The sequence below is a fragment of the Gambusia affinis genome, linkage group LG15 (assembly GCF_019740435.1).
Source record: "Gambusia affinis linkage group LG15, SWU_Gaff_1.0, whole genome shotgun sequence".
In the NCBI taxonomy this organism is placed as follows: Eukaryota; Metazoa; Chordata; class Actinopteri; order Cyprinodontiformes; family Poeciliidae; genus Gambusia; species Gambusia affinis.
In genome coordinates this window covers 16,196,942-16,222,866 of record NC_057882.1, presented here as the reverse complement: position 1 = coordinate 16,222,866, position 25,925 = coordinate 16,196,942, and the positions used below count along the sequence as shown (strand labels likewise).

General features: G+C 39.8%; 1 protein-coding gene across 3 annotated transcripts in view; it reads right to left on the bottom strand.

The window, feature by feature from the left end:
- Nucleotides 1-25,925, bottom strand: part of specc1 (sperm antigen with calponin homology and coiled-coil domains 1) — an 89,003-nt gene that overhangs the window by 39,858 nt on the left and 23,220 nt on the right. For 2 of the 3 annotated variants that reach the window (XM_044141341.1, XM_044141342.1), the window contains exons 4-6: nt 6,393-7,936; nt 3,559-3,766; nt 1,985-2,058 (exon numbers count right to left, since the gene is read on the bottom strand). In XM_044141341.1, coding sequence (XP_043997276.1) covers nt 1,985-2,058; nt 3,559-3,766; nt 6,393-7,936 — 1,826 coding nt within the window. Of the gene's footprint in view, nt 1-1,984; nt 2,059-3,558; nt 3,767-6,392; nt 7,937-21,996; nt 22,268-25,925 lie in introns of those variants that run through there. The other variant, XM_044141343.1, reaches the window with a different exon arrangement.

The following is a 25,925-nucleotide window of genomic DNA, read 5'->3' as shown; positions in this document are numbered from 1 at the left end:
TTTAAAAGTATTATAAACCACAGAATGAAGTAGAAGAAAATCTGTTTGAATTATTCTTGTAATAACTTTAATTTTATACAGACGGACAACATTACAAAACATGACAGTTTTTTTTCAGTCAGATGATCCATCCATCCATCCTTTCATCCATTTTCTGTTCACCCTTGTCCCTAATGGGGTCAGGAGAGATGCTGGTCCTTTCATATGAGGATAAAACACCACTCATCTGCTTTTCTCATAATTTCTAAGACAAAATGTAACAATAAGAGTGTCTGCATTCAATTTACATTATAACATTTTGCAATACTTTAGTCTCCATCAGTTTGCAGTTGATCGGCAAGATCCATTCGACAATCAGCTGCTGCGATTATTTCGTCTTCACACACGAAGCCCATGTTTTATCAAGATCGGCTCGTTAGCTGCTCAGGCTGCTAAAGGTTGTTAATTTGTGTCACATTGACCTTCTTCCTTTTGCAGATTTTTTGGGCATGAAAAGCAGAAATAAATTCAAACCATCCACTGGGACGTTGCGTCCAAGGGCGTAGGTTTGGTCTAAGTTTTGGTGGGACCTTACAACTTTTTGTTAAAAAATACATATGTTTTTATTTTTATTTTTTATTAATATGGCAAAAATTGGTCGGGACTATTTTATATCCCTTGAATATTGGTCGTGACATGTCACGACCGTCCATACCCAAACCTAAGCCCATGGTTGCGTCATAGCTGGTTTTGGCAGGTTGGAGGAAGGCTGAACATATTACAGAAAAATTGTTCTATTTTTAACCTCCCTCAGTTATGGAGTATGATAGATTTGGAAATGTTGACAGAGTTTTGGACATTTCAGAGTCGGATGTTAGGATTTACATCTTCCTGGGATTGCACATGAAGACTGAAACTTTACCAACGCTAACTGTACTAACAGCTAATTCACCAACGACAATTAATGAGGTCAACTTTGTATTATTTTGTCTTTGTTGCAAAAAAAGAAAACTCCTGTTTCACATTAATCTCTCTCACATAAGGTAAGCCTTCTTTCCTCTCATGGCAGGAAGGCGAGAAAAAATGTCAATGTTGTAAATTCTACTTCTCCTAGAACTGTAAAAATAAGGTAAAATATGCATTGGTTCTTAAAAATTTAATAAAATCTCTCATTGTTGCATCTCGAAATATTGCAAACAAGTCAATTCTTTCAGAAACAGTACTCGCCACCTAAACGTAGAAAAAGAATTGGAAAACTCTGCTACCATGCGACACAATGCTATCTGAACAGAGCTCAGTGGAAAGATTTATTTTGGCATGAAGGCAAGAGACAAAAAAATAAATAAAAATCAAGCCAAAGGAAATCATCCTGACCTCAAAGCGACATCAAAAACAACATTTCTTTGGAACATTGATTTCCAAAAAATTGTGTCAGTGTCGCAGTATTTCATGCATCTGATATTTACACAAAACATTAAGACCTAAAATGTTTCACGGGCTAAATGACGTAAGGAAAACATGTGACTGTGACAGCATGAGTTTTGATTAACCCAATTTTTTCTCACCCCTCTGTCTTTTCTATTCTCCCAGTGTTTCCTTCACCTCCAGTGACCTTTGGCATCTTGTCAGGTGTCAGAGTTCATCTAACTGACCAAATGCATTAAGGTGAATATCAGATATGACCCATTTACTCTTAGATGATATTTATGAATTATTGGCACATGTATAAACTCAAAGAATTCTGCATGCCTTTCTACTATCTGGTAGTTGTAAAAATACACATTTCCTAAAGAACGTTTCAGTTGATTCCCACCTTTAGGTAGATAGAGGAAAAAAAGATGTTGCATATGAAGCGCATTTGAATTTCCAAAAATATCAGTCTTTATTGAAATATGGTGAAATATTTTATGACCTGTATCATCCATAACAGATCCAAACTGGAGCAGCAAAGAGTAATTAGTTGAACTTTGGACGCAAGCAGAACGTCATGTCAAATATTTCTTACCTTCATCTGCCGATTCAAAACCTTCAGCTGTCGCTCTGCTTCACCCTTCTGCTCCTCAATCTTTTTGACAAGATCTGCAACAGCAAAGTTCAGATATTTAACAAAAAAAATCTAATAAATATTAAACATATGTTCCGTAGTAACAGTCACTGCTATAGTGTGTGAACAATTTGATTATGTTAGAGAAACAGCAGCCAAGTCTTCTAAAAATAAAACTTCCAAAAACAGAACTATTCTTGAAGTACCTCTTGGTCGCTGCAATAATATTATCAAGCCAATATAACTTGCCCTGATTTACAGCAGTAATATTGTTGTATTTTAATCAATGTTAGATGTGCTCCACTTTACACTCCCTTGGATGTTTAAAGAGACCTCCAGGGAATCGGTCTGGGCAGACTGAGCTTTAATAATCCTACAGCCCTGCAGTAAATCTTGCACTTATGTGTGTGCAAACCTTCAGCTTTTTCTGGAACTGCGGAGAGATTTTCTTCATGGCTATTTTCAAAGTATTTACAATGTTTATATCCCAATCGCTGTATTGTGCATAGGCCTCGCATTTTAACGGAGGAACTTGGAATATAGTTTTACTATGTTGAAATTTTCCGTGACATGTGCAAAGCATCTTAGAAACACCACATACCCCATGCGCTCCAGTGGAACAAAAGGCATGCAAACGCTACTCAGTGTCACAGTTATGATCCTAAATTAGTGTCATGATACATTATGCAGTCACTCTGTCTGCCCTGCTGAAGATTCACTCACTTCAGCATGAAAAATGTTTGAAGTGGATTCATCTGATGGCAGTAAAATCAACTTTCTGATTGTTTCAGCTAATAACCATTACATTAGATGGAGCTCTTTATAAACTGTGCACTGAGCATTGAACTTTAACCCAAGATGATCAGGTGATTATAAAATATGAACAAAAATCCAGAGATGGGGACCATCAACAAAAGTAATTAATCATTATCTTACTGTAAACTGTTTATGCCAATAAACGCTCTACACACATTGGATAAACTGCAACAACACTTCATAAATGCGACAAGCTTTTATATTTTTAAAAAATGCAATTTGTTTTATTATATCTATATCAAGGGTCACCAGAGTGCTGCTTAGTAGGCAATATGTGGCCCTCTGAATGATTTTGTGTAAGTCTAGAATGCAACAAACCTGGTCTGCAAGCACAGGCACTTTTTGCAAATTATGGTGACATCACAGACAAAATCATAGATCTTTCTAAAGTGAAAAGCAAAAGGAACAACCCTAATCATTTCTCATTTCTTCACTAGGTTTTAAATTAATCTCAATATTATAATAAAAATTACCACAAAAAGTGTGATTTGCATCACTAAGCTGCACTATGGACAGTTTGAAGGGTTTTAAATGTCCTTAATTGGAATTTATTGTGACACAATAAAGCAAAATTTTCATCATACAGAGAAATTTATTGCGATAAATAAACGAGATGATAAATACCCAGCCCTAATGTATAGCCTCTCATTTTTATTGCTAGCTTCGGTTAAGATGCCATGTAACAGTGCAGAACTAAAAAACCTGCGATCAGTACATACTCTCCATGTCCAGGACCGCCTGGTTGGTATGACAGTTGACCGCCCGCTGCTGCTCCACCTGGTCCTCCAGCTCAAAGATGGTCTCCTTCATTTCCTTCACTTGGTTCTCCGCTTGAACTCCAGCTTCCTCCAGGGACGTCACCCGGTCGCTCAGCTCCTGCTCTCTCTTCTCAGCCTTTTGCTGAACCTGCTGACATGTGGACTCCACCTGTGTATGGACACAATGTTTATAAAGTTTGTGTGTTTATGTGAGCTCCTGCAATGCACTAAATGCATACTGCACCTGAAGTCACTCTAGGTCATTTTGTGGTGTTGCCGTTTCTAAATGCATTTAAAGGTTACTCAAGATCTTTCTCACTTCCATGTCAAATTAAAGTCTAAACAGAACAAAAACCATCTTATTTCCTACAGATTTTGAAGTCAAAGGAGGATTATTGTGGTTGTCTGGGAGGCACACCTCTATGAGGACAGAATACTAAAACCAGTAGGTGATGTAGCCACTTGGGACGTTCCACAGCTGACGCCATGAGGCTGTGACAGATTAAGATGCTTGTCAGGGAAGTTATGGAGTCACCTCATCTTCACATCCAGTTGGCAGAGGACAGCTGTGTGACTCATACGTGGGTGAACAAGCCTAACTACCCTGCTGGCACCTCCGTCACCTCCCAAAATAATGACTTAAAAGAGACACACCTAATACTGTAGAGCAGGGGTGGGCACTCCTGCTCTACAGTGGGCCGGTGTCCTGCAACTCTTAGATGACTCTTGAATCCAACAGCTGAATCACCTCCTCAGTGCAGCCAGGTTCTCCAGAGTCCTGCTAATGCCCTCATTATTTGACTCAGGTGTGTTGAAGTAGAGACACATCTAAAAGTTGCAGGAGAGCGGCCCTCCAGGCCTGGAGTTGCCCAGCCCTGCTGTAGAGCCTTTACCAGCCCTGACTCACTCCTGTGTTTGTGGGTTTGGTGAGAAAACCAAAGAAGCTAGAAACAAAGGGTTACAGTTTAAGTCAGAGGTGGGCACTCCTGGTCCTCAAGGGCCAGTGTCCTGCAACTCTTAGAGTCTCCCTGGTCTAACACACCTGAATCCAATAGCTAAATCACCTCCCAAGTGCAGTCAGGTTCTCCAGAGTCCTGCTAATGACCTCATTATTCGACTCAGGTGTGTTGAAGTAGAGATACATCTAAAAGTTGGAGGAGACCGGCCCTTGAGGACCAGGAGTGCCCACCCCTGGTTTAAGTGAAGATAAATATCACTGAAAATAAATACTACTGTGTCTGCCCATCTGTATTTACTTGACTCAGTCACCAGGCAGTCACCTGCGATCAGTACATACTGATGCAGCATAAATATAGAGCCAAGCAATAAATAAATAAGAGTATGTATATAAACATTTCATCAATACAAATAGATAACGCATCCAAAATAATTAATTGAGCATTTCACTGAGCTGCAATCCAGAACTGCACAGCATTCTGGGGGATGTAGGCAGATTACAGACTTAAGCCGCTCAACCTCTCATGACCGGCTGAGCAAATGGGCATCAACTAACTCACTCGATCTCTGGTTACCTAGCAACCACCTGCTAAATAAGTTGCACAGCATCAGTTTCACATTTCACCACAAAAATCAAAATCAACTGCATGGAATGAAAACTGTGGATTAAACAGGAAAGGCCATGTCACCACTTTGGCAGTATTTAAGATATTTAAAACAATATTGACAGATATGAGCGCTTGTGGCATGATGTGTTTTTCAGTCATAGTGTCCAGCCCAACACAAATGTCATGAATTTAAGGTTTTCATGATTATACTAGAACCATTATTTTTCTAGAGTGACTTTTCTCCCAGATCTAGTTAAAGATTGAATTATTTGGTTGTGATTCCAAATGCCGTGTTTGGTTGACCTATGTTAAATAAAGAGCACTGTGTAGTATCTGTCAAGCATAATTTTGGAAACCAGACCAGAGAATAGTATGCCATTTATTAGGTTCGCTGAGTGAGTACATGTAAACGTTCTACGGCACCAAAAAATGTCAAAATTATTATCGTTCATCAATTATTATGAATTATTAAGACAATTATTATGAATTATTAAGAATCAGAGCTGCCAGCAAAGACAATTCACTCTGTTTATTGATGAAGAAATGATCAGGATAGATAGATCCAGAATAAATGTTGAGACAATGCAGAAATAGGTTTCACATCTTCCATATAAGGTAAAAACAGAAACATCACTGTTTGTGATAAATGGGATCAAGAAACGTTCACTCCTACATTTACTTGAATAACCTTTAGAAAAAATGTACGTTTAAAACAGTTTTATATTTGACATCTTATATTTTAGTCTCTCTGATTACATAAGCTCAAAAAAAAATAAAAATAAAGCAGACCACTACTGGTTACTCCCTGAGACTTGATGGGGTTTATTCTACCAACCTCTGGTCTTGGGTAATATTCAGATATAGAGCTGCTGGACTCTGTGGCCCAATGACAAACATGGTGGCTTATCAATAATAAACAAAAAGGTACCAACCACAGATACAGCTTCAATGATTAAAAAGGTCTTACTTGGGATCCAAACATATTTAACCAAAATGCATAAGATTAATACAAATGCTTTTAGGTATTTTATATTTTAGATAGTGTTTTATTATGAGTTGTTTATTGCAATGTGCAATTTTGTTCTTTCCTGCTGAGACACATTATGAATTTCCTCAAGACGGGATAAATAAAGTGCATGCGTGTCTATCCATCTATTACAGCGATTAAATGCTGAATCCTTGAAAAAAGCAATCCAACCTAAGTCGGTGTGTAAACGTCTCCCTCCGTACCTTTGACACTGTGGCTCGCACATGCTCAGTCTCAGCCTGGGCCTTCAGCAGCTCCTGTCTCAGCTCGGTCAGCTCCACCTCCAGCTTGTCCCTCTCAGAGTGGGCCGTCTTCAGCATGTTCTGAAGCTCGGTGCTGTCACTGGCGCTCTGCATGGCTTTCAGCTCGACGACCTTCTGCCTCTCTATGTCCACCTGCGCCTTGAGCCTACTGTTCTCCAGTCTGAGACACTCCGCCGTGGCTTTGTGTTCCTCGGCAGCTTGCGATACCTGAATGCTGCTTTCCACTTCCTTGTCCAGCCGGGCCTGCAGCCTGTCCAGCTCCTCCTTAAGGCAGCAGACTTGACCCTGAGCCTGTTGGTGTTCCTCTTCCAGAGCCCTCAAGCTGCCTGTCAGCTGCTGCTGGATGTCCACCAGTTTTTCCCGTTCGAATCGAGAGCTCTCCACCAACTCGGCGTACCTCTGCTCCAACTCGGCCAGCCTTGGCCCTTGGCTCCCCAGCTCCTGCTCCCTCTGAGCCTGAGCATGAGCCTGCTCCTGGACTCTGACGGCAAGCGTCTCGTTCTTCTGAGCCATCACTTCCAGACGTTCTCTCTGCTGCTGAAGCGACGTCTGCAGAAGGCGCTTTTCCTCCGCCAGGCGCTCGTTCTCAGCGGTTAGCTCCTGCACCATCTGCTGCTGGTCGGCCAGTTCCTGCAGTGTCGCCTGCAGCTCCTCCGCTGTGCTGTGATGGCTCTCCTCCATCTTGTGGATCTGCTCTGTTAGTCTCCGCACTGACGCATCCTGACCCCCTGACCTGTTCGCCGTGACGTCATCGCCACTGACATCGCTGCTGCCTGATTCAGAGCGCGATGGGAGCTTCTCGAACTCCGAGGAGTCTGGCGATGGCGAATCCTTGGTAATGTCGGAGCTGGAGGAGATGGAGGTTTTGAGTGGGCTGGCAGTGGAGACGAGGTCATCCTTTTGGGAAGCAGAAGGGTCTGAAGGGACGCCATTCACCAAGGTAATGGACGAGCTTGTCTTTTTATTAGAAAGAGGAGAAGCTTCCAAGCAAATCAGCTTTTCCTTCAATGTCTGGTTCTCTTCTCGTAGTGCTGCTAGCTCTCTCTGGAACTTCCCGTTCTTCTCCCTCAGCTCCCCGACCAGGAGCAGGGCTTCAGCCACCTGCCCCTTCTCATCATCAGCAGCATGCGCTTGGTCTGAAACTGAGACAGTAGAAGGCAAGGACGAAGTAGGGGAGGCTTTCCTCTTGCAGCGCTGCAGCTCTGTCCTCAGATTGTCGATCTCCAAGTCCTTCACCTTAGCTTCAGCGAGAAGCTCCTTTACCTGGCTCTCCAGCAGGCCTCTTTCCTGGCTCTCCGCACGGGTCTTGGTCGAGCTACGCGTCTGCTTTGCCAGGGTGGAGAGGCTGGAGGTGCTGGAACTGGTAACGATTCTCTTAGTAGAGGAACTCCTCAGCTGATCTCGAAGGGAAACCCGATCTCTTGTTATAGAGGAGGAGATTTCTCTCGGAGCAGGAATTCCAGACTTCTTGGTCGTCTGCACACCTGCAACACAAAATCAAAAATATTAAGCGTTTAATCAAGTCCATAATGTGCAGTTTAAATAGCAATTGTGCAAAATAAGCATGTTTATTTCTACATCATGCAGAAGGCAACTGAAAGCAGTTTCAAGAAAATGAAAGAGCAGGTAAAGACAAACTACACTGAAGATATGAAAAACATTGAAAGAAAAACATAAAATTCAAATATGATAAGAAAAGACAAATGTGAATTTAAAACAAAAAAGTGATAAACTTTTACCTTTTCTACAAACCTTCTTTAAATGAGACAATAGTTTCTGTTCATCTCAGGTTTTTAGAGAAGTTGTTTTAGAGCTGCATGCAAACTAAAAGTTGTCTTTGTTTGCTGTTTACTTCTTTTTGCTAGTTTTGTTAATGGGTGCAGAATATATCACAAATATGTTGTCATGTCACTGTATGAAATATGTGCTATATTCATATCAAAAAAGAAGTGTTTGGAGTGACACAGGTATTGGCCAATATTTCCCAAGTTTTATCAACTTGCAACTTAGCAAGTTGGACAGAATCTCACAGCAGTAGACGTTCACACTGGACACTAATGACATTGACCAAAATCCTAAATATCACAGATTTATGGAAAGGAAACCAGAAACTAGGCATACAAATACATATTTCATCAATGCAGTATTTTCCCCTGGTTTAGTTATTTGTTGCATGTCTAAAAACTCAGATTTATTTAGGCCCAAGGATGTTTGGAGCCTTGTAGACCAATAATTTTATATTATTATAATTTTGTAAACTGCAAATCAGTTACAAGTTGAGAGCTGATATGAAACTTTAGTAAATTTTCTGCATTAAGATGGATATATTTTTATATAATTATAATTACATTTTCTTTTAGTTTTTCTCACTACACAGTTGTGCTTTATTAATAACTCATCCACAGTCATTCTATTTCTTCATCTTTTTTATGCTGTCCTTGTTTATTAATATCTCATGTTGTTTTATGCGTTTCTTTCAATCTTGTCTGCTTGAAAAGTTCTACAGATAAAAGTTGACTCGTCAAAAGAAATAAGAAAATAAGAAAACCTTCAAATCATCCAAAAACAAATATTGTGACATTTTGTGTAATTTTTTTTCTTCTTCAAAATGTAATCTGAAATATATAGAATGTTACTAAATGAGAAAGATCAGATACATGCGTGACTTTTTTTTTTTCCTCTGTTACATAAACGATTCAAGATCTCCTTGAAATAATCTGCCACTGTTCTTAAATGAGGTTTTGGGAACTTTCAAGAACGTTCCGACACTGAAAACAAAAGATTATTAGCATCAGCATTCAGCTATGCAGGAGTCATGAATAGAGAGTTTGTCACATTCATAGTTGCATTAATCAGCACTAGGATCACTGTGGCCCAGTCACAGATTGTTCTCCATTCAGCAGCATCACATCTGCCTGGTTGTGTGTGTTGCTGTCATTCATGACTGTAGAAGAGCTCAACTCTGGCATTTCAAAAAGCATCAATGTGGGTCACGGGGATGAAACCTTTTCCAGAGCCCTGTGAAATATAAAGAGTATTTACTGACGCCTGGCATGAGCTGGATGTTGCCTGAAAATACTGTATTGTTTGTTTTGGGACCATCAGCAAACAGCAGCACAGACACAAGGGAAGCGCTTGTTTCAAAGGATGACAGCGGTCGCTGTGCACGTGGAGCATTCAGGCACAAAGCAGCTAAAGCAGTGAGCGGACAAAGATAGCAGTGTGTGTGTATCACATTCCCGCATCATCATCAAACCCACAAAGCGAGAGGCAGACAGACGGGCTGTGTCAGGAGATAGACAGCGCATCTTCCTGATCAACATGGTAACACACTTTCAGTAAACATGATACACACACGCACAATCCCCGAACAAATGGCCCAGTTTGGAGAAAATCCTATCCCCCAGTGGAGTAGTCCATCACTGATAGACACTGCAGAGCATCCTCTTACTGAGAAAGCAAGAACTGCCAACCTTGGCACATTTCTGGGGCAGAGAGCTGTTTAGCATTCCTCTAGTAAGAGACTGTGGCTGTAGACTGAGGGGCTTCATATTAATTAATTATAAGCATTACAAATATGTAAATATATCTATTCATCTTAAGAAAACAAACAGATTTATGTAGAAAATTTACCAGGCTGTGCTAGTTCTGAACAGCATGCCATCCGGATGAAGCAGCTACGTCACAGGGGAAACATTAAAGATCCAATGGCTGCCATTAAACATCCACAGTCACTTATGTCTGAAATTCACTGGGAGAAAAAAAAAAAATCCTGAGTGGCAGAATGAGGCCATTGTGCGCTCCTAAATTATGTACTCTTCTAGAATATGTAAAAGCCAAATCAGCACGGTGATATAAATTACTCTTTACTGTGCACTGGAGGAAGCCAAAGGAGATCCGACACATCTAACAGTTCAGACGGTTTTCATGGCTATCATCAGGTTCCCAAATGACAGAGGCAGTATTATGTGTTTCCAACATAAATAGTCCCATTTTAAGGCACAATTAAGTAACTATGTTACCTTCAGTAGTTATAAAAATGTTTTATACATCAAACACGACTTAAAAGAAATGCAAACACCTTGATTAGAGCCCATGTCTCTTTAAGAAGCGTCTGCTCTTTTACAACACTCTGCCTTCAGCACAACAACATTCTTCGCTCAACAGCAGCGAAGAATGTGCAAGGTGCACAAAATTATTCTACATTCTCTCCTGATTAAGAAAAAAAACTACAATTACAATTTTAGTAATTTCTTCAAGCAAAACTGTACTTGTGAAAGACCATTAGGCGTCGGCCGGTAAACGGCATTAAAGTATACTAATGTTTTGTAGTAAAGAAATTTCCATTGCATCATTTGTACGTGTTAATTTAATGTGTTTCACTGCCTCATATGATGAGCTCATGCATTTCCACCAGGTGTTTGCTAATTGTTGCTGGCTAGTCTGAAGGAGCTGAGTAGAAGAGACATGCATACAAGAATGAATGTCTCTTCTACACGCATTTGTGAGGGAAATATTATTCCCTCACAAATATTTTTGATGAGGGAATAAAGTATTTACTCCTCCATACACATTCATTATACTCATCAATTATAGTTACAAATCTGACATCAGCACTGCAGGTCAAAGCTTTACAAAAAACAGGCAGAACATCTACTCAAAAATCCTGGTCGGTAAATGTCCTTTTCTCCATTTCTTTTATTGACCCTACACCATCTGAAGCTTAAAGTCACTGATTATTAGACCACAAACCTTTATAACCTGACATCACCACAGACGATCAGGTGCACAAAGTAATGTCACCAATGTTTAGCTTAAATTTTCTTCAGACAAAAAAGACAACTAACTAAATACATGCTGCTCAAGTTCTGCAGTTGTTTTCAAAAAGCTGGCTAATTTTGTATTATTTTTATATAAAACCTGCAACAAATAACCACATTAGAAAGTAGAAAGAGTTGAGGTTAGGTTTTACATAAACAGAAAAAAAGAGGACATAAAACATGGCTGTGGTGGATTAAAGAAAGGAGAAAGTGAGAGATAAAAAGCTGTAAGGACAGTACAGCTTAAAGAGTGAAAGAGACAATTAACCTCCAGCTGCTCCAGTGGAGCTGCTCTGGGGCCATCTTTGAAAGACTCCCAGGAGAGTATGACCAGACCACAGTTTTTATTACCTTGTTAACTTGGGTAATGAAAACCTAAGTGAACAAGGTGCACAAAATTATTCTACATTCTCTCCTGATTAAGACAAAAAACTACAATTACAATTTTAGTAATTTCTTCAAGCAAAACTGTACTTGTGAAAGACCATTAGGCGTCGGCCGGTTAACGGCATTAAAGTATACTAATGTTTTGAGTGTAGTAAAGAAATTTCCATTGCATCATTTGTACGTGTTAATTTCTCTTAGTGGTAATGGTCACCTATAATGGAGCTCTAAAAGTGCCTGGATGTGAAACTGTAAACCTTTCTGCACCTCCGCTGCCTGTTGCTACCTCTCATTAGATAGCTAAAAGAGAATCCTATATTTTCACAGAGTAGTCATTTTGGAAATACTAGCAAGTTTGAAAATCATGGGCAGTCAATGTCTGGACACTAGAGGACCAACACCATCACTCCTCTGGTAATGCAGTTTTAAACAGTAAGACAGCAGCTGCATGCATGTTAAGCAGTTGGTTGCAGGCTAGCTAAAAGATTAACCAACTAATTAACTAATGACAAAAATCTGCTTTTCGGTCTTTGCTTGAATACTAGTGTTCAGACTACATATTCAGTCTTAGTTTTGTCTCAATCTCACCAACAATTTTACTCCTCCACCTCCATTTATTCTGCCAGCAAGTAACGTTTAGCTGGATGTAAATCCCCTGAAATAGCTAATCTGTTGTAGGCTAGTTTGCCAAAAAGCTTGCCGACATGTTATTTTACATAGACAGCAACAACTATATTATTATTGTTGCAGCAATTTGTCTTGAAAATGGTCTCTGATTGGCTCACGGAGTTAGTCTGGTCTCCCTCAGCATCTTGGCATTCTCTGATCCTGGTCTTGACTCAACGATAGCTCTGTTTATCAAAATTGAATTCATAGTAGATGCCAGTCTAACTGTAATAATTAATATATAGTATTGTTCTACAAGTCTGCAAGCAGTAGGAATGCATGGCGCTTTTCTGATTGAAATAAAACCCATTACATCACGTAGCACATTTTTGAAAACGTGGTACTTTAAGGTTATAACAGACTAAGATAACATATTTGCTCATACCTAAACAATTAATTTAGATTGTGAACCTAATAAAGAACAAGACCATGATTTTCTTAAGCTCTGCAAAGGACATATTTCTCCTTCGTGTGCCAGGCTATGAAATACTAACGCAGACGACCATTAGTTTAGCTTAGTGAAGTCTTTTATGTAGGACTCGGCTCAGTAACTCCTTCGACGAGGCAGTAAATCTGGGTCACTGCATGGCTCACTGAGGAGTAGAGCTCCTCTAGCAACAAATAAACTCATGTGCTGTTTGAAACCAGCAGCTTTTACTGATGCCAGCACAGAATTAGCAACAAAAACAGATTTACAGCAGCTTGAATAGAGTAGCATACACTCCATATATTAGATAATTACTTTAACGTTTAAAAGCAAACTTCCAGTAACCTAAATGCATTTGTTTCTTTAATAAAAGGTCATACCCTCAGTCACAGCACTGCACTATACAGGCTTCATTCTACCTAATGGAAATGAGCTTTCAAATCACAGCAAGAGACTTTTGTCTGGAAAGCGTCCAGCACCAGCCGGATAGCTGCGGCCAGCATGCCAGCCAGTCAAAAGGTGACAGGGTGCATTGTGAGCAAAGTGTGGAGGGACTTCACTTTACAGAAGGGAGGGCGACGGTTGAAGAGTCATGATGAATTAATGACTGCAGGTGGTCACAGTGTCACAAAGTTGGAATCTGTGATGACGCACTGGCATCGTGAAAACAAACTCATGCTGTAGAGGAAACGCGCTCCGCCGCTCCCATGTCTTCCTCTCTGGGTTTGTGGAAGTGCAATGGGAACTTTTTTTGTAATTCAGATGAGAACATAGGGGGAAAAACCATAGTCTGTGTCCATAGCCTTCCTGTACTCAAAGTTACAGGGAATGAAATCGGCGCCCATCGGTAAACTACAAGGACTCTCAGCCATTCCTTTCCTCTTACACAAAAGAAAGGACTGCAGACAGAACTGAGCCTGCCTGACCGCAACAGTGACTGAGCAGAGATAAGTCCAGAGTCCCACTAAAAACTATTCAGATATCACTGTTAGGACATAAAAATCTCTTTGCCGAATAGAACATTAAAAGATTTCTGCTGTTAGAAACATCCAAAGACTTTGAACTGCAATATAAAACCCCCGTCACATCACAGTTTATAAGAAGCTATTTCACCACTTCGAAGGTGATTTATGAATACAAAAAGATCTTATTCACACAAGGTAAATATTAACTATTGTAAACTTTTTTTTTCCTACGCCTTCCAATCTCTCTGTCCCCAAAAGAAGAGCTGCATACCCAACTCCTAGCAGGAAGTCTAGCCGATTCCCTCTACTGAAGGCCATCTACCCTTGTTGGAGGTGTTCGTTGTCAAATATTGAGATGAAGTTGGGTTCTTCGTCTCGTTGAAGATGCATTTCTGTCCATGTCTTCAAGGAATTACCTTCACAACAATTCTGGGTTTCAACTACAAAAAGGTAGCCTCCTTCCTTCAGTTCAGAGGTCAGTCTGAGCCTCAAGTGGATGAGTTCAAGTATTTTGATTTGTTGTCAATCCTAAACTCTTTTGAGCAGGAGGACTTGGAGACAAAGTGCAAAGCTCTCAATTTAATGGGTCGCCTAAATTCAAACATAAAAGATGCTGTATAAAATAATTTGAAATGAGTTTCCTCAGCTGACTGTGTTAAGCTATAGAGATGAGCGCCACCATCCAGTGGGAGGTCAAGAAGAGCCACTGTTCCTCCTTTAGGAGACCCAGAACCTGCTGGAGGGACTTTAAATTCCTCCTTACCTGGGAATCCCTCGGGATACTCCATTAGAAACAAATGTGACAAATGTCTGCGTTTCAGTCCTCAACCTGTCACCCCTTTCTTCCAGGCAAGCAGAACTCAATGGATGGATAATTTCTTTGGGAAGTTCAAACCAAACAACATGGCTTCCCTGCATTTGAAGGCACCATAAAGAATAACTAAGCATTATTAATCAGAATTAAGACATCATTAATAAAAAACCATAAACAAAAACCTGTATGTACCATAATAGAGTTGCTAAAATGGACTAGTCACTTAGTACAAACTGGCCCAATCTACAGATTTTTCACACAAGCATTTTTTTCCTTTATTATTAGAAATACATTAAAAGATGCACATAAACAACTCTTCTTTTTTAAGATAAGAAAATAAACATTGTATTGGCCCAAACGCAATAACAGATTTCCTTTAGTGTGCCCTTGATCATTTGTAGGTTAATAGGTTAATTTTTACATTAACTGATTACGTAATAATCAGATGGATAAAGATGCTTCAAAGGAATTTTTTTTTTTAACAGAGTTTCATCCAGGTGAAGCAGAGACAATACCACTTGAGAAGTTCTGGGTAGAACATATTTAGAGACAAAGATTGTTTTGCATCTTAAATGCAAAAAGAAAAAAAAGCCAAAACTTTGTATAGGTTATTTTTTTGAGTCCGTATACTCCAGTTAAAGATTAATCAATTACTAAATTAGTTGCCACTTATTTCAATAATCAATTAATCAGATTAACCGTTCAAGCGCAACACGATAAATCATCCTAATTTCATGAGAAGGTACTGCTTATAAACAGTTAATTTTAAGATAATGAATTGGAATCCATTAGTTCAAACCTGTAGTGTAAGAGTGTTAGCCATTCTGAAACAAAAATTATTATTTATAAGCCATTATAAAGCCTTCTGAGAAACAATAAGTATCCACCAACCATCATATTTTCGATTTGAGGCCTATACTGGCACACAAGCGGCATGTTAATCAATTATGCAAAATATTAAATTTCCATGCCCTTAATAAGACAAACACAGATTTTTTACTATTTGATTATTGTTATATTTGCCAGCGCTTTCAATAACTAGCAGATTTTATAGAAGTCAATCATTTCCTATCCTCAGACAAAGTGCAGTAAAAGGTCAGACACCTAAAATCCAAACTTAAAGATTAGAGAAAATATCGAGTCTTATTGCTGAATCAAAGAGCCACAACAGTCTTTGATGTGGATGCTGTTACTGAGTGGAGACTCGAAGTTGGCAACTTCAGTATCAGTGAGTTGCTTAACATAAATTCAGAAAGTGCAGATATGTGAGAAGCCATTAAAAAGCAAGATTGTTGGCTAATAGGAAGGTTGAACAGAGTGCAGCGAATCTGCTCTGTTTTATCCTATTGTGCTTCCAACCTTTGTCTGTTATTGAACAAACTGGATTGGAGAAGGTTGGCAGGCATTTGGAAATGGAGTTAAGGTAAGGATCCTTTCTCTAAGGAACACAAAGACAAACTGCTGTTTTAGTAATGCTAACTGTGCTAATCGCTAACAAAATACTAAGGACTTTGTTAAAGTTAAAATGTCAACTTCAAATTCTTTAAATTTTTGGTTTATAATGAGAGCAAAACTGCATTTACAGCAACAGCTCTTTCACACGAGCAGGTAAAGCTACCTTTTCTGCTAATATAAATAGCACATAGCTGCTAATGGGAGACAAGACAAGAAATTGTTTCTGAATTTGGCTTTTATGTCCTCTGTAATATTTATCCTTGCCAGTGCCTTCCCGGCTATTCTCCTCAATTCAAATCTCACTTAGAGTCTGGGCTTTCTCCCATTGAATTGGATTCCCTCCAATGGAATTTCAACAGGGCCAATCAGCAAATAGAAGAAGTTATGAGTGATGACAAAGATTTTCTGTGCCGTTTTACAGTTGCAGTGTTAGCAGTGACAGCAGAGGGAGTGAACAAAGCCATTCAGTCGTTGTTGGCCACATTTCTAAATATTGAATTACCATTAACTTTAACTGACTTGTTCAGTTGGGCATTTCTCTCTTCGCTGTGGAGGATTGCCGTAATTTCAGGTAAGCTTCATAGTGCTGAACTGGCACATTACGTAAGTCACAGACAAACATTAGCAATTGGATAACATTTAAAACTTTAACAGTGTCTATACCTCCAGGAAGAAATCGTTTCTCCATAGCAGAGAGTCCAGGGCCTCTGTACAAAGCAAAACGTTGTGGTACAAGGGGCTGGTTTTCACCAGGCTACAATAATATAGCTCTTAAAGAGAAACTGGAATCAACTAAAATCAAGCTTGTGAGGTCAAAGCTTTACAAAAACTGATTCCAAACATTTGACTGGTGCGTCTTTAGTTAAGTCTTTGGAAACATTAGATTTGTTTGAGTCTGACCATAAAAAGGATGATATAAGACATTATCATTTTAATATAAGACAACCTTTCTTCTACAGATTATAGCTCAAGACAAAATCATTCATTTACTTCAATATAATCAGTTTCACTAGAGCACATATGTCAGAGTCAAGGCCCGCGGGCCACATCCGGCCCGCGAGAAGATTTTCTACGGCCCCTGGGATGATCTTGATTTATTATTAGAACCGGCCCGCAGACCGCAGCAAGCCGGCACCCCGTCTGAAAAAATGCGAGATGCACGCACCCCCCGTTCGATCCTCACAACGCGCACGCACCCCCCCCCCCCCCTTCGATCCTCACAACGCACGCGCACGCACGCACCCCCTCCCCCCCCCTCCCCCCCCCCCGTCCGCAGGAAATTACGTAGGCTTGGGCCGGTCCGCTGCACTAGACTATATGCGTCATTTAAAAAAATTTCAATGAACATTCGATCAGTCCGGCCCTCGGCTTGTAGCTAAATTTTTTATTTGGCCCTCCGTCCATTTGACTTTGACACCCCTGCACTAGAGGGAATGTCATGCAGAATCTTAATAAACAGATCAGAAGACATAAATATCACCTTTTATTGACAGTGCTGACCTCTGATGCTTTGCTGACTTTTATTAATTTGTGATTGAGTAGCATGAGGGTCGTTTAACCACAACAGAAATAACTGATTCAGTAAAAATCCTTGTCTTTGTGAGTTACTTATAAGACATTGTCACAATTTCTTACTGTGTCTTTGTCCTCTGCAACAGAAAATGCGATAAATAAATGCAAACCAAATGTCAACAAGACTATATCAGTACTGAAGTGTTAGTGGTCTGATCTTTGTTTGGGTTATTCTTCCCAAGATAAAAGCAGCCCTGAACAACAGACAGCGTCCACAGAAAGGCCAGATTTCACATTCCCAAACTGCAGATGAACCACCTCCCCAGCTGCTGACAGATATAAAAACCACATCAGGATAAGCTGAATTTGGTATGAACTAAAAGTGGAATCACAGTCCTGGCTGACGGAGAATGAAATAAGGGATTTTTATGAGCTGAGACGTGGGAGCTATAATGTATCAACTTTGATGTCCAGTGCAATGGTCTCCATTACACAAACAGGACATTCAAACAGAGCACACCTCCCTCTGCAAACACAAAGCTCTGTGAAAATCCTGCTGTATTTACTGCACCAACTGCTAACTGACACGGAAAGTATGAGTAACTTCCTCACTGCGTCCCGGCCCTCAGATGTTGGATAAATCCCTGCTCTAGGCCACTTTCCTCAGATGTGGCAGTGTGATGACACTTGTGTGTTGTGTCCTTCACTGGAAATCCACTCTGACTGGCAGAAGCATTCACTGTCAGGCATGGACAGTGAACGCTGACCTCTAAATGTCAGCTGAAAAAGCAAATAAGAAATTTATATAGGCTCCAACGCTGTATTTGATTCACCTCAGAACTCTAAACTTGGATATAAGGATGTTCCCAATTTTAGAGGTTTTTTGGCATGTCGTCATAAAAAGTCAGAAAACCAGTAGTTGCTCATACTACATCTATTATTAGGAATACAGACCAATATATACCCTACAAAAGCTAAGCACTCATGCTTGGCTTTTCTAGGAATCAAAAAAATCTTGAATGACCTTTAGTTTGTGACCGTAAGCTCAAGCACATGTGATTCATGCAGCAGAGAAATGATGTGAAGCACCAGCAAGTCTTCCTTTAAAAGACTAAAAAAACGAAAGCAATCCCTAAAAATATGGAGTGGCTGAGACAAGGTCCTGACGTAAATCCAATCGACTTTAAAAAGGCTGTTCATAAACACAAAACTCTCAAACTGGGTGAATTAAAATTAATTTGGCAAAAGCAGTGGGCCAAAAATTCCTCCACATTTTGCTGCAAAACACTGATTGCCAGTCGTAATAAACATCTGACGGTGGTTGTTTCCCCCAACGGTGGCAGGTTGTTTAGAATAGCCTTTTTGTTAATAAATAAAATTACAACTACATTTTTGCATTTACTCAGGTCAGGTTGGTGTGATAAAATGTTTTGATGATCGGAAGTTGTTACGTTTGAAAACAACTAAAATCTGAAGTTAGATTGTTTCCTATATCACTCCAAAGCTACATTGTCACTATGTTGTGATGGAGACAAATACTCTGAGGATGGGAGGAGAAACAAAATAAAGCTCCTCTGTCAATCAATCTTGTGTACATGCTGCTCAAACCCTCCCCCTTTCTCTCTGCTACACTACAGCTGGTTCCCCACAACAGAGCCAGCCATGAATGCCAGTTGCCATGGCTACCGACAACAGCGCAAAAACTGTTTTCCTGAAATGGTAAGTTGTTTCTCCGCCATTAACACATTGAGCAGCATATACATGAGCATGACAGACAGTACTGAGACCCACCTCCTGGCTCTGATTGGTTGTTCCTAACTGGGAGCAGTGCATTTCTTCAGATGTTAGCAGGATCACAGGGAGAACCAAGAGCAGCTCAATTTTTCACAGATTATCACAACATGGTGACAGTTTTAACAAATATGTAAAAAGGAAGAAAAAAATGGTTTACAAAAGTTATATTCTGCAGCTTTATTGTTACTATCCCACCAACAGACACAAAATTGACTCTGGATGTTTTTCAAGCAATAACACTACCTGCTGCATTGATATTGGCCATAGACCCATTTGGAATAAAGCTCGGCAGCATCCTGAAATATTAAAGTGAAGAATTCGTATAAATCATCTGAAGCAAGAAAACATTTGAGATTTTCCATTTTTGACCAAAACATTTATTAAGTAAATATTGTTGAACTTTTTTTTTTTTTTTTTAACTCTGCACAAAAATGGGCATGAGCGAGTTCTAGCACCGAACTGACAATTAATCAAAACCCGGCAACCTGCTGGGCCGAAGCTCTGGTCTTGGCTCATTTCCTAATGTGCAAGAGAAGAGAAGAGAAGAGAAGAGAAGAGAAGAGAAGAGAAGAGAAGAGAAGAGAAGAGAAGAGAAGAGAAGAGAAGAGAAGAGAAGAGAAGAGAAGAGAAGAGAAGAGAAGAGAAGAGAAGAGAAGAGAAGAGAAGAGAGGGGCTACAACAGTTTAGATAACAACCTGCTTATTGCAGATAACAGCTTATTCCTTCGCCTTCTAATTCTGAGATAACACCTTCTATCAAATTCAAGTCAGTTTCTTATTTTCCCACGTTTCCTTTCCTACTTCCAGCATCAGAAATGTTTTTCCACTTACCAGTCCTAAAATGTTTCATAGAGCTGGATGGCTTACTATTGAGAGCATCTGGCTAATCTCACTGCTCTTCTGGGGTTATATAGGTCAAGCAGTTTAATTAAACAACTTTGTTCTAGAAATCAAGGATAGACACTTATTTTTATTAGTTGTAAAAAAAAAAAACTTCTGAGTCTCTTAAATATAGGTAGATATAGATCCAGATAGCTAAACAGGGGTTACAATGGGGAAGAAGAATTCAATTAAAAAAGTTCCCAAAATTAAACTTTGAGGTACACCACAAGAAATAGGGGCTGAAGAAGAGGAGTATGCCCCCATGAATGCAGAAAATACAGTACCTTTGTGCAGTAAAGTTGGATTGCAAAACAAAGATTTCCCATCAGGTCGGAATTCTAGCTGGGAAAATAGGAACATGCCGAATTGCTCTGCATTGATATTGGCCATTGACCAACATCAATTGGTACTGGTGAGTGAGAATCCAATATGGCTTTTCAGACACATAAAATGTTGTGAAGGTTGCCAGTATAACTATTATTATTATTTGTATCTCCTGTAAAAACAATTTGTGAACATAATACTTTTGTGCTTGTTAGCATAAGATGTAGAGAATTATGTTGCTACTAGCCGGTATTTCTAAAGTACGTAGAAGTGAGAGCTAACATAATGAGCTAATACTGAACATTTTAAACAAAATGTAAAAATGTGTATCGTTTACAATCATGCTATTTTCAACTATGGTAAACAAAGATAAGGGTAAAACTCACACAACCCTGATCTACAGCTTAATCTTATTATCCATAACAAAGATTATTCCGGTTTACTAAGGTGTCTCAATGAAAATACTGAGCACGGGTTTACAGTTTTAACCTTTAGGTGAATCAGTGAGCTTCATTTTGAAGAATATTGGAGGAGGTTAGGAGTCATGAAGCACCACACCAAATACAGTTTAAATATTTACATTTTTTAGGAAAAAAAAAAAAAGATAACAGAAAACTCTGACTTTAACCTTTAGCCACACATTCTTGTTACCTTAGGTTATTTCTTTTCTGCTGCGAGCCATTTTGCTTTGCAATCAGAAAATAATTAGTTTAACAGAAATTTTCTGCTGTGTAGATGTTGCAGTAAAAACATTCACTGTAACCGTGTAAACCAGGAGTTAATGTGTTGGAGCAACAGCTTGTAATTGTTGCCTTCTCTTCTGAAACAACAGCGCTCCATCTTCCAGCTGCACCCGTCCCTGTATGGATGCAGCTTTTTTTTTGTTTTTGTTTTTAAAACAAACTGATACATACATAAAAAGGTGTAATAAGCAAATGTTCTAGGTTGTCCTACTAAGCAGAGGTTAGAAAGCTGCGGAAGAGCTCGGCTGTTTTTGTCCCTTGGTAAAACTAAAAGCTGCTGCCGAGTGCAGTTCAGAGCCACTTTGAAATGGAAATCTCAGCGCTCGGGGCAGAGGAGGGATGTGAATGTGAGACTGATGATAGCATCTCCTCCTGTGAGGTGCCCTGGTGCTTACAGTAAACCCAACTCAGCGCTTTCTCTCCCCCAGACTAATATAGTGGGCACACAGGTGCGCACGCAGACCTACTGCATGTGGAAACACACCAACGCACACAAAATGTGTCGGCTTGTTTGCACAAATACCAACAGAAGGAACTGCATGGAAAACTACGTTTCCTCCAAGCGCAGGGAGAGTGGTCCGCCACTGCTTTGTTGGTGTGCGTCCTGTAGGATGCCATTAATCAGAACTTGTCTTCCAGCGAAACACTCAGACGTGACAGGAGATTAGCTCAGATCTGTTGTATTCTGCTGCTTTACACGAGCAAACAGGCGGACACACAGAGAGACAAACAAGCAATTTTAAGACACAAGAATCCGACCTGACTCCGTCTCCTCCAGTCTCCCTGCTTGGTTTCCCATGTTGGTCCACTCCCTGACTCCCACACGCTACAGTGAGGCAGACTAATCCAAGAATCTGCGACTGCAGGGGGGGAAGGTGTGTGTGTGTGTTTGTCAGTGTCCGGACCGTCGTCTCCTCTCACAATCACCTCCGGTTAGTCACATGTCGACAAAAGCCATAAAAGATAGAAAAATCCTTGTCTCCCTCTGGTCCTCGCCGTTTTTCTCCACGTCTCTCTAGGACGGTGTGTGTGTGTGGGCATGTGTGAGGAGGCAGGCAGCGCGTAGCGTCAGTTCGTGTGAGTGTGTATGAATGTGTGTGATTGTGTTTGTCCTCCAGAGTGGTGACAGTATGTCACTCCGGCATGCAGCAGCCTTGTGTGTGCTTCATTATTGCCGTGATGACTGGGTTCAGCTCAGAAGAGGAGTGGCTTTCTCACAAATGCATGCACACACACACACACACACCTCCTCCCTCTGCCGTCAGCCAGTTTACTCTCACCAGGATGAGGTGAGCGGTGGTGACCCACCTTTCTCTGGATGTACGGGAGAGAGAGGAGGATGGAGAGAAAAAAGGCAGGATATTTTTTGATGCTCTCTACGTTCTTAACCCCGTTAGCGTCTATCTTTTTCTGCACAGAATGTACATAGCATCACGCGGTTGGCAATAGCAGATGGTCAATAGCCAAGACAAAAGTCATACAGCCAACAAGTGATAAATTGCCACCTACCCTCCACACAAAAAACCTCACAAAAAAACCTCACTGACTAGCCAGCAAAGGTATATTAGCAGCTAGTTTCTGATAGCCTGAACCACCTTGAGTCACGGGTCAAATTAAGATGTTTGGGGGCGACTCAAATTTTTGCCTGAGACAAAAGTCCAGCAAGAAAAAAAAATCATTAAGAACCGTGATTAACATGTTTAAGGCCAACTTACATTTTTTAAAGTGAATTTTAGACAATTTAAGGCCTTAATTTTAGATGAGCGAATTATGACTTTTTAAGGATGATCGGACATCCTGAAGATGTTTGCGATAATGAATTGACACAGACTTCTTCTAATTTATTTAGCCTACAGCAGAACCAGCAGGGAACAACGGCACGGGTGTGTTAGCATGGATACAAATATAACAAAGATTTGTCCTGTTTTATTTAGAATTGGCTGGACATTTTCTAATTGACAAATCTGCTTTGAATATCGATATGAGCTGGATTTTTGTATTGGAACATATTTGGAAAAATCTTTTCCTTTCAGGTAAATGCATTATTTTGTATAAATGAGCAACATTCAAGAAATGGCCATAAAATTATCTTTAAGGGTACAACATAAAGAGTTTCCATCAGTTAAAAAAAAAAAAAAAACATATGATGAAGCATTTTCACTTGGTACAAAACATTTTATCCTCATTTCGAGGTGTACTATAACACCAACAAGGAGAACGTTAAAGACTATTAACACATTTAGTAAATGAAAGGGTGCAACATAAAAGAACCTTTAAAAAACAACTACAAAGATTGGGTGGTATTAAAGGCTTCAAAAACAGTTTTAATCAAGAACAGAAACCCCAACTTTATTTCTAAATTTTAAATAAACTTTTTAAATAAGTGATGCACCTTCAAGTTCAAAGTTTAGTTTGCTACAAAATCCAACCCTAAATAGACCACATATTAATCTCTCTCTAGAACTAAACAGCATGTTCTGACTCCAGGTCTTTTCATGTCTCTCTACTGTTGCAGAAGCTGCTGCTGCTGCTTTTCCATATTGTCCTCTCCTGTTATGAGAAGCACATCCTCCTTAGTAAACAAACACGTCTCTAATCCATCTAAGAATGTTCTCCTCACCACAGGACGTCCATCTCTTTGCAGGCCTGGTAAGACCACTGCAGTCTTTGTCTTTCAGAGAACATTTTAAGTTTTCTGCGCTTCAGCTGATCCAGATCAGGACACTTTCCAAGTTTGTTCCAGATACATTTACAATACACTTTTTAAGCCACAAACATTTCTCATATTATAGAGAAGATATGCTTCACCCAGAACACCATTTTACACACTGTGCACAACAGGAGTTAATTAGGAGCAACGATAAACAGGATACCACATGGGGGATTACACTGTTCAATTGTACACAAGCCAGAACAGGAAACTTTATACAGGACTCATTGTGATGGAATCATTTCTACGTCCGTCTGCAAGTCCAAACATATGTCTTATTAGCCGCTGACTGAGTGTGTCTGTTTGTCAAGCCTGGCTGCTTGTGCAGGCTGAGGCCTCTCAGTGGATTGAGGTTAATTTATCTGACAGATATGAGCAACTCGGGGAACATCGCTGTCGTTCTTTCTGTGCCTCCCAAACAATGGCATACAAGTAAAACAGGGTTAAGCTGCAACCACCTTACTCCTGGCTAATAATCAGAATGGAAATGATCAAGCTTTTTTTTAAAATTTATCATGTGATTAATTGGTTATTGTGTCAAGCTTGACCTCTGTTTCCGATCATACTTTTCCTTCCACTCCATTTTCTACAAATACGCATGACTTGATATTTATACTTTAACAAAACCTTTTTAAAATTTATTCTCAGAAAATTCAAATTTTATGAGAATAAATTTTGGGTTTTCATTATCTGCAAGCCTTAATCCTCAAACGTTACAAACAATAAAGGCTTGGCATGTTCCACTCTTTAATGAATGAACTTATACGAGTACTACCTTCTGAAATGAGTGACAAAAACATTTAATTTCCACGATATGCTAACATTTTGACATGTACCTGTGTCCTAGCCTCAATATGATTTGCCCTATGGATCTATGAAAGATATAAATGTACGTCAGTGACTAGAATAGATCAGATCAGACGGAGAAATAAATGAGTGAAGGAGTTCTTTGTTCAGTTCACACAAACATCGATGATCAGAGTGAGAGGAAATTGACTGAACAACGGTGAAAGAAAGCACCCATCAATGAAGAACGTACGTACGCCCTGCGGTCATACCAAAGAGGCTTTTCATTTCTGCAACAGGAACTTTTCTTCTGCTCTGTCGCTTCTCTCTGCGTGCTCCGCAGGGACTCCTCCCGGAGTGAAAACCCCCCCCGCTGAATTATTGACGAAGTGCTTTAAATAAGTCATCGCTGTGGGGCTGGGTTTTAACTCTTTGTCTGGCAGGAAGGCAGAGTTGGTAAAACTGCCAGATGGAACTGGAGCAACACTCCATTAGCAAAAATAACAGTTTTGAACTCATTAGCAGAGCCTGCTGTGAGGGCAGGGAAGGGAGGGGTCAGGCTGTGTGCATGCATGGCGGCAAAATGTATAAATGAGCAGCAGAAGATTTTTAGATGGCGTTCACAACCTTTCAGCCCTAAAATGACAGCAATACATCACAGAAATATAGTAAAATGTTTTCTTTGAGCTAGATGATGATAGAGACTTGCGAAAGTATTCATTAATCTTTTAAACATTTTAGCATCGTCTCATCAAAGAGAAATTTTACATTATAGAAAACATTAAAAATTATATGAAACTGCCCTTAAACTTCACAATCACACAATTCTTGGTTCATTAAAATCCCAAAATGATGCACTGAAGACAAAATGCGAAGACGTTCAAGGAGCATGAATATTTTTGCCGATGTCCAAATGAGACTTAATGAACATAACACTTGCTGTGTAGTGATTATCCGTACACAGATCCACCTCTGCTTGCAATGCATGATAACATTCTAGCTGGTTTGGAGTCTGGAAAGTCATGGCAACACATGATGTGTTTCAAACCAACCCTGCAATATCACCAAAGAAACCTAAAATCATATTCAGCTTTTAAATCCAAAACTGTTGAGCTCTGATACATTCCAGAGAAACGTTCAACCATCAATCAAACCCACCATTCAAAGCATCTCAAAATATCACAGATCATCC